The 12,710-nt window shown below is 41.6% G+C and overlaps 1 protein-coding gene across 9 annotated transcripts in view; it reads left to right on the top strand.

The window, feature by feature from the left end:
• Positions 1–12,710, top strand: part of LOC111977383 (unconventional myosin-Ib) — a 139,395-nt gene that overhangs the window by 86,364 nt on the left and 40,321 nt on the right. For all 9 annotated transcript variants that reach the window (XM_024006822.2, XM_024006792.2, XM_070448157.1 and 6 more), the window contains exons 8-11: positions 5,308–5,406; positions 5,988–6,091; positions 11,090–11,237; positions 12,385–12,503. In XM_024006822.2, the coding sequence (XP_023862590.1) occupies positions 5,308–5,406; positions 5,988–6,091; positions 11,090–11,237; positions 12,385–12,503 (470 nt within the window). The remainder of the gene's footprint in view (positions 1–5,307; positions 5,407–5,987; positions 6,092–11,089; positions 11,238–12,384; positions 12,504–12,710) is intronic.

The following is a 12,710-nucleotide window of genomic DNA, read 5'->3' as shown; positions in this document are numbered from 1 at the left end:
GGGCCAGGGACAGTGAGAGGGACGGAGTCGAGCAGTTCACCACATGCTGTCCCTGCACGCCCAGTCGGTCGGCTCACCAAAGAGAGAGGGAGATCAATATTGCACTGTTTATTTTCAGTCAATGGAGGGTCAGTGACACACAGGAACTAGATGGGGAAAAAACAACCTCAAAAAACCTGAACAGTTGCCAAACAGACACATTAAAAAATGTTGACTGGTTTCTGTCTGCAGTACCTCGTCTTGTATCTCTGACCCTCAACTGCTTTGTTATTGTTTTGTCCGGTCTCTTGTTCATATTGTTTTGTCTAGTCTGAAGAGATTCTGCTATGAGGTCAGGGGAAATAAAGAGTGGGTAGATCTGTCACAGATAGTCCTCTGTCCTTTCTGTTTGTTGGAGAGGAGAGCTCATGGAGACTGCCCAGTGCCTTCATAGGTTTATTATGGAGAGGGAGACTGAGGGCCATGTGACTCTATGGTGCAATGGTATATAACAGGAAGAGGAGGATGGATGGAAGGTAGTGATTCGCAGCCGTGTTTAATGTCATTTAAATAGTGTGTGGCTGAAGGGCAGGTTGAATAAAGAGAAACAATACCTTACACAATCCATCAATGTGTAATTATTTATATAGGCTACAAGGAGGCTTTTCTTTCATTATTTTAGATTATCTGGTATTACTGCATAAGCCTAAATTTTAGCTTAACTGTGCGGACGCCAAATAGCCTACACAGCCAATCACCAGATAAGGCTTTTGGGAACGGGCAGAAAAAGTTAATGTCAATCCACTTCGGCAAAAAGGTAATTGCCGAAGTTTCATTCAATAAGACAATAGCTGAGTAAGGAGAGCTGAATATAAAGAGGGAGGGCCAGAGAAGTAATGTTTGAAAAGATTTGGTGAAGTGGTGAAAGAGGATGATAGCAGTGCTGGCTATGTTGTGTGTGAAGATTGAGGCTCTATACAAATTCCACAATCACAAGACGTGACTTCAAATAGGCCTATGGCATATCAAGGGAACTGTAGCCTACTGTTTAGATGGGTTAAATGGAAAATGAAATCTGGACATTGACTAACCAGAATAACCTACTCCAAAGTCCTCTGATAATACTAGTCCCGTGCGAATCGACATCCCTGTGTTTTGAGAGAAATGTCTGAGTTCGACAGGTGGCTCGAGGTTTGAACAAGAAAACAATAAATTGAATGAAGTGCTGCGCATAGCCTATATATGAAGGGCCTACATGTATCAACGTTCACAGTGATTGCTTTTGTTTATACGCAAATTAATTGAATATCGCCAAATGCATCATTAAAATTATTGCGCATATTTAATGCACCATTGCTGTTAATAGATCGCAGTATACTACTGAGCTAAACGTTTGGAACATCCATAGCCTAAAAATGCATATCAAGTGCAAGTTAGCTGTTTAGCTCACATCTGAAGGCTGGCGCGCTAAGACGTCTTCTATTGCGGATCCCTAAAATATCCGAATGATTATGATCACACTTCCTCAATTAAAATATTATGGCGACACTATACCAAAGATGGTTTGGTATGGTTTAGAAACTTGGGAACCAAGCTCGAGTTATCAGTGTAGCCTGTTATCGCCTGGATTTGTTGAAATATCTTCATGCCTAGAAAAAAACCTCCAGGCTTACATCATAACTGTCAATTTATAGGAAGAAATATATATAATAATTACAGGAGGCAGTTTGGAAAAACGAATCCCGTCCACATCGTTCTCTAGAATAACGGACATTCTGGGGTAATAAATAAATAACCAGCGTTCTCTAGTAATGCTTGTCCTGTGTGAATAGTACTATAGCCTTAATAATAACTCCTGCAGCATATCAACCTCCACTCTTCTGGGAAGGCTTTCCGCTAGATGTTGGAACATTGCGGGTACTTGCTTCCATTCAGCCACAAGAACATTAGTGAGGTTGGCACTGATGTTGGCCTGGCGTTCCAATTCAAGGTGTTCGATGGGGTTGAGGTCAGGGCTCTGTGCAGGTCAGTCAAGTTCTTCCACACCGATCTTGACAAAACATTTCTGTATGGACCTCGCTTTGTGCACTGGGGCATTGTCATGCTGAAACAGGAAAGGGCCTTCCCCAAACTGTTGTCACAAAGTTGGAAGCACAGAATCGTCCAGAATGTCATTGTATGCTGTAGCATTAAGATTTCCCTTCCCTGGAACTAAGGGGCCTAGCCAGAACTATGAAAAACAGCCCGAGACCATTATTCCTCCTTCACCAAACTTTACAGTTGGCACTGGATTCGGGCAGGTAGAGTTCTCCTGGCATCCGCCAAACCCAGATTCGTCCGTCGGACTGCCTGATGGAGAAGCATGATTCATCACTCCAGAGAAGGCATTTCCACTGCTCCATAATCCAATGGCGGAACGCTTTACACCACTCCAGTTTACGCTTGGCATTGCACATGGTGATCTTAGGCTTGTGTGTGGCTGCTTGGCCATGGAAACCCATTTGATGAAGCTCACAACGAACAGTTATTGTGCTGACGTTGCTTCCAGAGGCAGTTTGGAACTCGATAGCGAGTGTTGCAACTGAGGACAGACTATTTTTTACACGCTTCAGTACTCTGTGGTTCCGTTCTGTGAGCTTGTGTGGCCTACCACTTTAGGGCTGAGCTGTTGTTGCTCCTAGATGTTTCCACTTCACAATAACAGCACTTACAGTTGACCAGGGCAGAAATTTGATGAACTGACTTGTTGGAAAGGTGGCTTCTTATGACTGTGCCACGTTGAAAGTCACTGAGGTCTTCAGTACGGACCATTCTACTGCCAAGGTTTGTCTATGGAGATTGCATGGTTCCGTGCTCGATTTTATAAACTTGTCAGCAACGGGTGGTGCTGAAATAGCAGAATCCACTAATTTGAAGGGGTGTCCACATCATTTTTGTGATGTACTGTATCTAAATGATATCTACGATATCTTTGACTAGCCTATAGCGCATTTTCTATATTTGCAGGTTAGGGTTGGGTGCGGGTCTCAAATGTTCACTTTACCACAAATAGTCAGGCGGTTGCGGATGGGTTATAATCAATTGCGAGCAGGTGCGGGTGAACAAACAGCTGACCTGCGCACCACTAATGGAAGAATAGGCCTCTCATGCCTGAGGGCTTCCCTCAGAAGTCACTAGCTATTCCTCTGTTCCTTTATTTCGCTGCTGCAGCACAGTCAACCAACACCTCATTATGGCCCTCTCTCCGTCTCTCTCCATGCCCAGAGATCTTCTTTAACTGGAGATTAAAGAGGAACACCTCTAGGGGAGTGGTTCACAAACCTCTCCTCGGCACCCCCAGACGTTTCACAATTTTGTAGTAGCTTTCAACTAGCTCACCTGATTCACCTAGTCAAGGGCTTGATAATTAGTTGTCAATTCGAATCAGGATGTGCTAGCACTGGAATAGATCAAATACATGGAATGGTTGTGTGTCCCCAGGTGAGGTTCGAGAACCACTGCTCTAGGGCATGGTGGAGCAGCTAGGGTTAGGCCACAGTCGAAGGGTTTAGGACACTACAGCCCATGCTCGCTAGTTTTGTATGGAATAATGTGTCAAACTGTACGTGTAGAATTTTGTCTGCTTTGATAATCTTGTTTATTTTTGTTTATTTTTGTTATTGTATGTGATTGTGCCTTGTTCATTACCCATTTTGTATAATAAACTAAAGTTGAGTTGACTTAGATAATGATAACGTGCTAGGAAGAAGATATCAATACCCAGGCGCACAATCCTTTGGTGCTGGTTAAATCCTAGTCTAAATGACAAGACATGGACTTCCATTCTTACTTTTCAGTATATAGCGTGTCTGACATTTCTCCTTTAATGTATGTTTGCTAATCTAGGAACCATTTCCTGGATGCAGCCTGCCCACTGCAAATAGCTAAATAGCATTCAACATTTTACAAATACTTTACAGCAGGCATGAAAAAGCGTTAGTAGTAAAAAGCAATAACAGGGCTGAACTCTTCTAGTGTACAAAAGGTGAAAGGTCATGACAGAGAGAAGAGCCCCTTGGGGGGTAGACTCTGAATGTTCAGAACATTCTTGAGCCACATTTCCTGTTCCTGCATCTTATTTTCTGTTGGAACTCACTATTGTGAGTTTTGTCTGGTCAAGAGGATGCTTGCATGCAGTTACATGTGAATCTCAGAGTAGGGTACAGGCTAAGGGAGCCACAATGGGAGACAGTGACATTGTTTATGACAGAGAGAAAGCCAGAGAATACTCACATTGCAAGACTAGTATTTTATGTGTGTATTACAAAAGAGAGGGGTGAGAATCCATGCTGTCAGGCTCCATTTTGATTACATTTCAGAGGCAGTGCATCACTCTGAGCTGCTTGTCTGTCGCACTCTAAAGAGATGCTACGTTATTGATGAGCTGACAGACACGTGTTTAAAAACTCAGAATCACTTAGTGACACACACACACACACACACACACACACACACACACACACAGTGACTATCATGTGGTGGTGAAGCATGGCTGGCAGTCTATTGACTACCCGTTTCTCTGTAGTGGGCCAGTGGAATTAAGTGCTGTGCCAGAGAAAGTGTAAATGCATTATGAAGTGGTCCCTGACTCTCCAAGCGGTTAATGCCCCCACTGAGAGGATAACTTAGCTGACCGGTAGCTAGCAGCTCCAACTCAGGTCCTTGGGCTCTATATTCAACATAACATCATTTAGCCAGGTAGAGAAGAATTGATCTTACTTTCCTGATCAACTTATAGTAAATAGAGCTATGTGAACCACTTAAACCACATTAACTGTTGAAATGTAATATGTAACAGAGTACATCCTTTTCAGTCTAGGTGTTGTAGTTAAGGAGAAGGAGCTGACTTGACTTTTGAGCCCTTCATATGGTTTCCTCCTTTGAGTCTTTCTGTGCCTGACGGCTCGGAGGCTCTACTTCTACACAATGAACAATGAGACGCCTACATAACCGTGGCTCTGTCACCTTGGAAACACTAATATTTGGCTATAACAGGGAGATCAGAGCTCTACAGACGTGGTCTGGACACTGACCATGTGTAGACTTAAAAGATCAGTCGTGTTCTTAGCTCATTAAATGACATCTTCTTTTACAGTATATGTCCTGCCTTACCTCTACCATGTGTGGTAAACTCATGGTAGAGTAATAATAATACCTTGTTAAATCTCGGTTTACATTTCCTTTTCCTACCTTACCGATTTGTTGAATTGTTCTAGCAGGTAATTCAGTATAATGCCTGTTTTTAACATCTATGTCTTAATTGTGTGCTTTATGTATTGTTATCCTCAGATCTACTGGAGAAGTCCAGGGTTTGCAAGCAGCCAAGAGGAGAGAGAAACTTCCACATCTTCTACCAGCTTCTTTCTGGAGCCTCGGATGACACCCTGAGTAAGTTATCCACACACAGTTATCGGTAATACCTTCATGACAATATTATTAACATGTCATGATTCTTCGTTACGAGTCATACCATCTCAGAAACAGTCACAAATGTTTATAAGGTATGTCATGACAGAGTTATTACACTTGGCGTCAAATAAATGTCAAAGTTATCTAACCGCAAAATGTCTTAGTTATTCTAAAGAAACACGTGACTAATACTTAAACATTAGCCTGTGTTTAACTACAGAGAACAAAGAACATGAAACCAGTGTGGTTCATTTGTTCTCAGCTGGAGCTCAGCCACTGTTTGGCAGTCTTGATGAAGGAGAACAATATAATGGTCTTTGATTCAATGCTGGACAAACATCAAAAGACTTGATTTATCTGCACTTAATGTAACCTGTAATCCAATACACCATACTGTGACTTCCCTTGATACCTGATACAAGCCTTTAAAGGGCCATTTGAAACTGCTGCTCATGTGTGTGTGTGTGTGTGTGTGTGAGAACTGCTGCTCTAAAGTGTATAGCACTTTAGTCAATATGCACCATGCTAAAGCCATGTGTGTTTGTCTTTCTGGCACACAGTGAAGCTGAAGTTGGACAGAGATTTCAGTAAATACAACTACCTGAGTCTGGATTCAGCCAACGTCAATGGGCTGGATGATGCAGCAAGCTTCAGGACCGTCAGGGTGAGACACACACATAATTATTGTCTGTCATTGTGTCAACTTGTTTTTGGCTTAGCTTAGAGGTGCACTGTGACAAAAGGTAGAGTGAGAGTAGAGGTGGTCTGATCCTCTTTATCTACTGACCGAATAAACGAGCACGTAGATTGGATTAAGGTTTAAAACAGCTCTGGTCCATGCGCCTAGCAAGCTAGTGTCTTCTACAGCCTCTCTACCTGTAATGTGAGGGTCCATACACGCTGCTGAAAAACAATTCACCAATGAACGGCGACCTTACACAGACACGCCCCTTAATTTTGCCAGCTAGAACCAATGAAATGTCTTCCTTTCTGCCGTAGTCTTTTGCTTATCCATGTGTGTAGTTGTGTACAGACCCTAACTTGAACTTTGAACTATATCCACAGCAGGAGAGTGAGACAAGGATAAGTTTAGCTCAGAGAGGGAATCCCATTCCACCTGCCGTGAAGGCGTTCCCGTACTGTAAACGATAGCAGAATGCTTCAGAGTACACAGGCAGATTGGATGCTGTACTGTTGTGGGAAATGTTAGGAACAGCAGCTGCATTCTTCTAAAGTACACACACACACAGTCGCTCTCTGACATGCAGGGCTGCAGAGCGTGGTCATCATGTGTAAGTCTCTATCTTCCTCCTGACTCAGTTACCGTTGGTGACACACAGAGGATGTTATGTTATGAGCTGCCTGAGCTTTATCCATTCCCAACTCCCTTAACAGGACTGTCCTGTACTCCACTGTCTCCCTGCCCTTGGACTCTCAGTAGCAGTGAATGTGTCCCAAATGGCACCTATATAGTGCACTACTTTTGACCTGGGCCTACAGTGATTAGAGTGCCATTTAGGACACACACGCAGCATCCTGTCTTAGCACTTCTCTCAGTGAGGGAGCTAGTAAGCCACCTCACAGCTGCAGTCCATCTCAACACAATAGATTTCAGTGATTTACAACAATAGGCCTCTCCACTGGATATGATGTTGTTGTAGGAGCCAAAGGCAGCCTGCTACAGTATTTTTCTCACCCTTGTTCAAAATGGTGTCAAATCACAGTAACACATGTTTAATAATTCAAGAAACTGTAGGTCCCCTACTACACAATCCACATCACTGTGTCCTCTGTCAGTAGTTGTCTCTCTTTCCTCTCCAGTCCAGAAACGCATCTCCCTTTTCTGTTGTCCATGTTATCATTGTGTGTTTGAGATTGACTACATGTACATTAAAGTCGAACTGCATAGAATCACCCGTCTACAAATCCCCTTGCATCCCAAGTCAGGCTTCGATACTGTGACCAAAACAGTCACATTTGTGACCGTTTTACTTGGCGTTTTACAAGCGTGCCAGCAAATTATTTTTAGCTGGTCACTTTAGTTGTTGGTTCACAATTAGCTTTTTTTATCATCATGATTTATTCAAACAGTAATGCGCAATTGACCAAAGATAAACGTACTTTCTGAAGAGGCAACAACGGCACGGGAATGCCCCTGTCTGTGTGTGTAGGGGCTCGACCTACAGGGGAGGTTTTAGAAACTCTCAGGGCCAGTCGATCATCCCCATCAGTTAAAAATATATTGTAATAATGCTTTTTAAAATGTATTTTAGAAGAAATCTAGGCTATATAATTATTTGAAAAAGATGGATTCCCGAAGCTGTTCATTCATTATGTCGATTATCTATCACGCACGCTCGACACACGTAGCCTATAGATAATTGGTCGGGCAGAGAGAGCGAGCAGCTCTCAAACAGCTGGTTGTTGCCTGGCGCGAAGACAGACAGCGATAGAGGAAGGAAAGATGTTCCAAGTTATGATATCTACCAGTAAATGCTATCTACCAGTAAATGCTAAGGCAAAAATGGGTATGCAAACAAGATAAAAGTTCAAGGTCTTGGTTGAATATTTGCAATACGCAATTCAGTCATCATGGAATAGTCTACCTTAAAAATGGCATTTCCTCTAGGGTCTTTGGTCCTTGAAAAGTCATTGAAATTATCGTAGGCGATTTAGAAGTTCTACTGCGCCAATATAATCAATTTTTGGTTGCTTTTAAAACATGATACGGTAACCCCTCAATAACTCTTCAACATCACAAATGGCGAGACCTACCACATGGACAAACTTCATTAGTGTGTTTGTGTCGGGAGAATGCTGTCTTTAGTCACGTAATGCCCACATTATTCTGACATAGAATGTAAAAATGTGAATGTCAATGCATAATGCCATTGGGTAGGCCTATAAAAAGGTGTTTTTCTTAATAGTAATATATACTTTTTTTTGCAAACATTTTGGGGGAATTTGTTCTATGGGCTATTACAAAAATTAAATTTAAAATGTACAGTACCAGTCAAAAGTTTGTACACCTACTCATTCAAGGGTTTTTATTTATTTGACTAGTTTCTACATTGTAGAATAATAGTGAAGACATCACAACAATGAAATAACATATATGGAATCATGTAGTAACCAAAAAAGTGTTAAACAAATCAAAATATATTTTATATTTGAGTCTTCAAAGTAGCCACCCTTTGTCTTGATGACAGCTTTGCACACTCTTGGCATTCTCTCTATCAGCTTCACCTGGAATGCTTTTCCAACAGTCTTGAAGGAGTTCCCACATATGCTGAGCACTTGTTGGCTGCTTTTCCTTCACTCTGAGGTCCAACTCATCCCAAACCATCTCAGTTGGGTTGAGGTTGGGTGATTGTGGAGGCCAGGTCATCTGATGCAACACTCCATCACTCTCCTCCTTGGTCAAATAGCCCTTACACAGCCTGGAGGTGTGTTGGGTTATTGTCCTGTTGAAAAACAAATGATAGTCCCACTAAGCGCAAACCAGATGGGATGGCGTATCACTGCAGAACGTTGTGGTAGCCATGCTGGTTAAATGTGCCTTGAATTCTAAATAAATCACTGACAGTGTCACCAGCAAACCACCATCACACTACCTCCTCCATGCTTCACGGTGGGAACCACACATGTGTAGATCATCCGTTCAAGTACTCTGTGTCTCACAAAGACATGGCGGTTGGAACCAAAAATGGCACATTTTGGACTCATCAGACCAAAAGACAGATTTCCACCGGTTTAATGTCCATTGCTCGTGTTTCTTGGCCCAAGAAAGTCTCATCTTCTTATTGGTGTCCTTTAGTAGTGATTGCTTTGCAGCAATTCGACCATGAAGGCCTGATTCACGCAGTCTCCTCTGAACAGTTGATGTTGAGATGTGTCTGTTACTTTAACTCTGAAGCATTTATTTGGGCTGCAATCTGAGGTGCAGTTAACTCTAATGAACTTATCCTCTGCAGCAGAGGTAACTCTGGGTCTTTCTTTCCTGTGGCGGTCCTCATGAGAGCCAGTTTCATCATAGCGCTTGATGGTTTTTGCGACTGCACTTGAAGAAACGTTCAAAGTTTTCCATATTGACTGACCTTCATATCTCAAAGTAATGATGGGCTGTCGTTTCTCTTTGCTTATTTGAGCTGTTCTTGCCATAATATGGACTTGGTATTTTACCAAATAGGGTTATCTTCTGTATACCACCCTTACCTTGTCACAACACAACTGATTGGCTCAAACACATTAAGAAGGAAAGAAATTCCACAAAGTAACTTTTAACAAGGCACACCTGTTAATTGAAATGTATTCCAGGTGGCTACCTAATGAAGCTGGTTGAAAGAATGCAAAGAGTGTGCAAAGCTGTCATCAAGGCAAAGGGTGGCTACTTTGAAGAATCTCAAATATAAAATATATTTTGATTTGTTTAACACTTTTTTGGTTACTACATGATTCCATGTGTGTTGTTTCATAGTTTTGATGTCTCCACTATTATTCTACAATGTAGAAAATAGTAATACATTATTTATTTTTTAAAACCTTGTATGAGTAGGTGTCAACTTTTGACTGGTCCTTTAGGTCCTTAAATTACAATTAAGTGTTTGAAAGAGTTACTAAATTTGTATAGCCAATGTCTGTATAAATCTTGTGATTTTTGTGAAAAAGTGTAGTGGTTTTGAACACATTTTTCCTGAGAGGGAGCACATTCAGTCTTCAATGAGGTCCGTAGGGCCACACTGAAATGTTATTTCCTTGCTGTCAGAATTTGCTCTATCCTTCGATTTTGGAATTTTCTATGCTCCCATACTGTCTAGTGATTATTAGCGAGCTGGACAGTCAAGATACTGTATGAATATATGTCCGTTATCATTTGTACACAGTGTCGATTTGGTTTTAGTAATTTGAAAAGGATTCTTCGGGATTTTGGAATGAGGCTCTTTATCTACTTCCCTAGCAGATACCCATCGATTTCCAGTAATTACGCTAACGCTAGTTACAGTAGCAACTGCGCTATCACTAGTTACTTGTTACAACTCCCTTCAAACTGCACACAGAGACATAAAATAAAGTGCAACGTTTTTTTATTGCAGATATCAAAGTGCCATGTGTTATTTTCTGTGAAATCCTCTAGAGCAGGGGTGTTAAACATACAGCGGTCCAATACGGCAGCAAACTCACTATACTTTAAAGGGATACTTAGGGATTTTGGCAATTAGGCCCTTTATCTACTTCCCCAGAGTCAGATGAACTCATGGATACAATTAAGTCAGATTTACAGTAACAGCAAAGAAAACAATCTAAATCAATGTAAGAATACAAGGGCATGATGTAATTGATGATGTAATTTAAAAGATGGCTAGTCATTATTAGCCTGGTGCTGTATGGAATGCAGGCACATTATGGGACAAAGGCCAGGCCATTATTAATTATTTAAAAAAATATATATAAAAATATTGGTGTGACCAAATTGTGCTGGTGCAACCAACTGAAAAAGTTGGTAGCACCAGTGCCACCAGTGGAAAAAGTTAGTGTAGAACCCTGCAAATAACTACTCATTAACAGATCAAGATTAGTTATTCTGTAACTTTTGTTGCTCCAACTGATCCTCTCAAACATGCTGAATGTCTAATTGGCTCTCTCGCCCCCTGTGCCATCCCAGAATGCCATGCAGATTGTGGGCTTCATGGAGGCTGAGGTGCAGTCGGTTCTGGAGCTGGTAGCTGCCATCCTCAAACTGGGGAACATTGAGTTCAAACCAGAGTCCAGGGTCAACGGCTTTGACGAGAGCAGGGTCAAGGACAAGAATGGTGAGACCATAGTCGGACTGGACAACCAACAGCTTTACTGTGGGACAGAATTTCCTGTTACAGTACACATGGACACACAGCTCACTTTTTAAAGTAACTTTTGTGCCCATGTGTGGATGCCTGCATTTCCCTTGCATCTTGAAAATGTAAAAATCCTGTATTGTGGCTATAGAAAATATTGTTTTGGTTATTCATTTTCTTGTCAATTGAAGGATAGATAAGAGAAGCACACTGTAATTTATCGGTTAGATTATCACCACTGACCAATAGTCAGTCCCTCCACCACAAGCCATGGCTTTAAGTTCTATCAACAGCAGCCTATATGTTTGTTCTTGTACTGCCCCCTACTGGTTAATGATTCATTCATTTCATGACTTAAAATATAGCATACTGTAGTTTTACTATGATTGTAAGTACAATAGGCCTATTGATAACCCTATTGCTTACAGCTATCCCCTATTAAGCAAACATAATATTTAGCATGTCTTAGTAACCCAGCCATGGCACAACTTTGCTTTCTTTGCAAACACAACTTTTCTACATGTCACACTAAAGTGGAACTCCACATGGTCTGTGGTGTGAATCATAGAATCCACACATCTTCTTTCTAAAATTACACCAGCTTATTAATGACATTTCCCCTTATGACCATTTGACGGCTGTATGGACTGTCACGGTACACAAATAAATTAGTCAACAACACCACTCTTACAGAAGACCATTTACTGAGACAATTGACATGTAAATACCTAAAGACATTAAGGCTAATGCGCTTCAGTAACTCCTCTTAAACACTACTCTGTCCGGCTGCTTTGGGAATTCCTGGCCAGGAGACACAACACTGATCCTAAAGGAGGTCCTCTGAGAATAGAGAGAGTAGATTACCTCATCTCTTTATGGAAAGGGTTTAGCTAATGCCCTTATGGCTACCCACTGGAACCCTGATACTGACGTCATGTGGCATTGTTGGTAGAGCTTAACGTTTATATGGATTCCATCATCCCTGCAGGGGATAAATGTATTTTATTGATAGATTTCATCTAGTCATTGCCTATTTGTTTCTTTGCCCTAGGCCTGTATACAAAGCTCTATGATTGAGTGTTTGTGTCTGTTAGTGAATGTGTGTTTCCTCTGCTCTATCTTCCAGACCTGAAGGAGATGTGTGAGCTGTTGGGGATTGAGCAGTCTGTGCTGGAGCGGGCTTTCAGCTACCGCACCGTGGAAGCCAAGATGGAGAAGATGTCTACCACACTCAACGTGGCCCAGGTGAGAAGAACAACACTCTGTCGTCACTGTATAGCAATAGGCTTGGGCGGTATACTGTATACCGGGGTATTTGGAAATAGCCATGGGATGGTTTTTCAATACCATTGAAAATATTTCTTATGTTTTTTTATACATTTAAATATTTGTAGCTATTTTTTTAGTAAATACCTGCAGTCAACTTGTGCAATATGTTAGGAGATAAAGAAG

Source organism: Salvelinus sp. IW2-2015, linkage group LG2, assembly GCF_002910315.2.
Source record: "Salvelinus sp. IW2-2015 linkage group LG2, ASM291031v2, whole genome shotgun sequence".
NCBI lineage: Eukaryota > Metazoa > Chordata > Actinopteri > Salmoniformes > Salmonidae > Salvelinus > Salvelinus sp. IW2-2015.
Note: the sequence above shows the minus strand (reverse complement) of the source record. Positions and strands in the feature narration are given on the sequence as shown.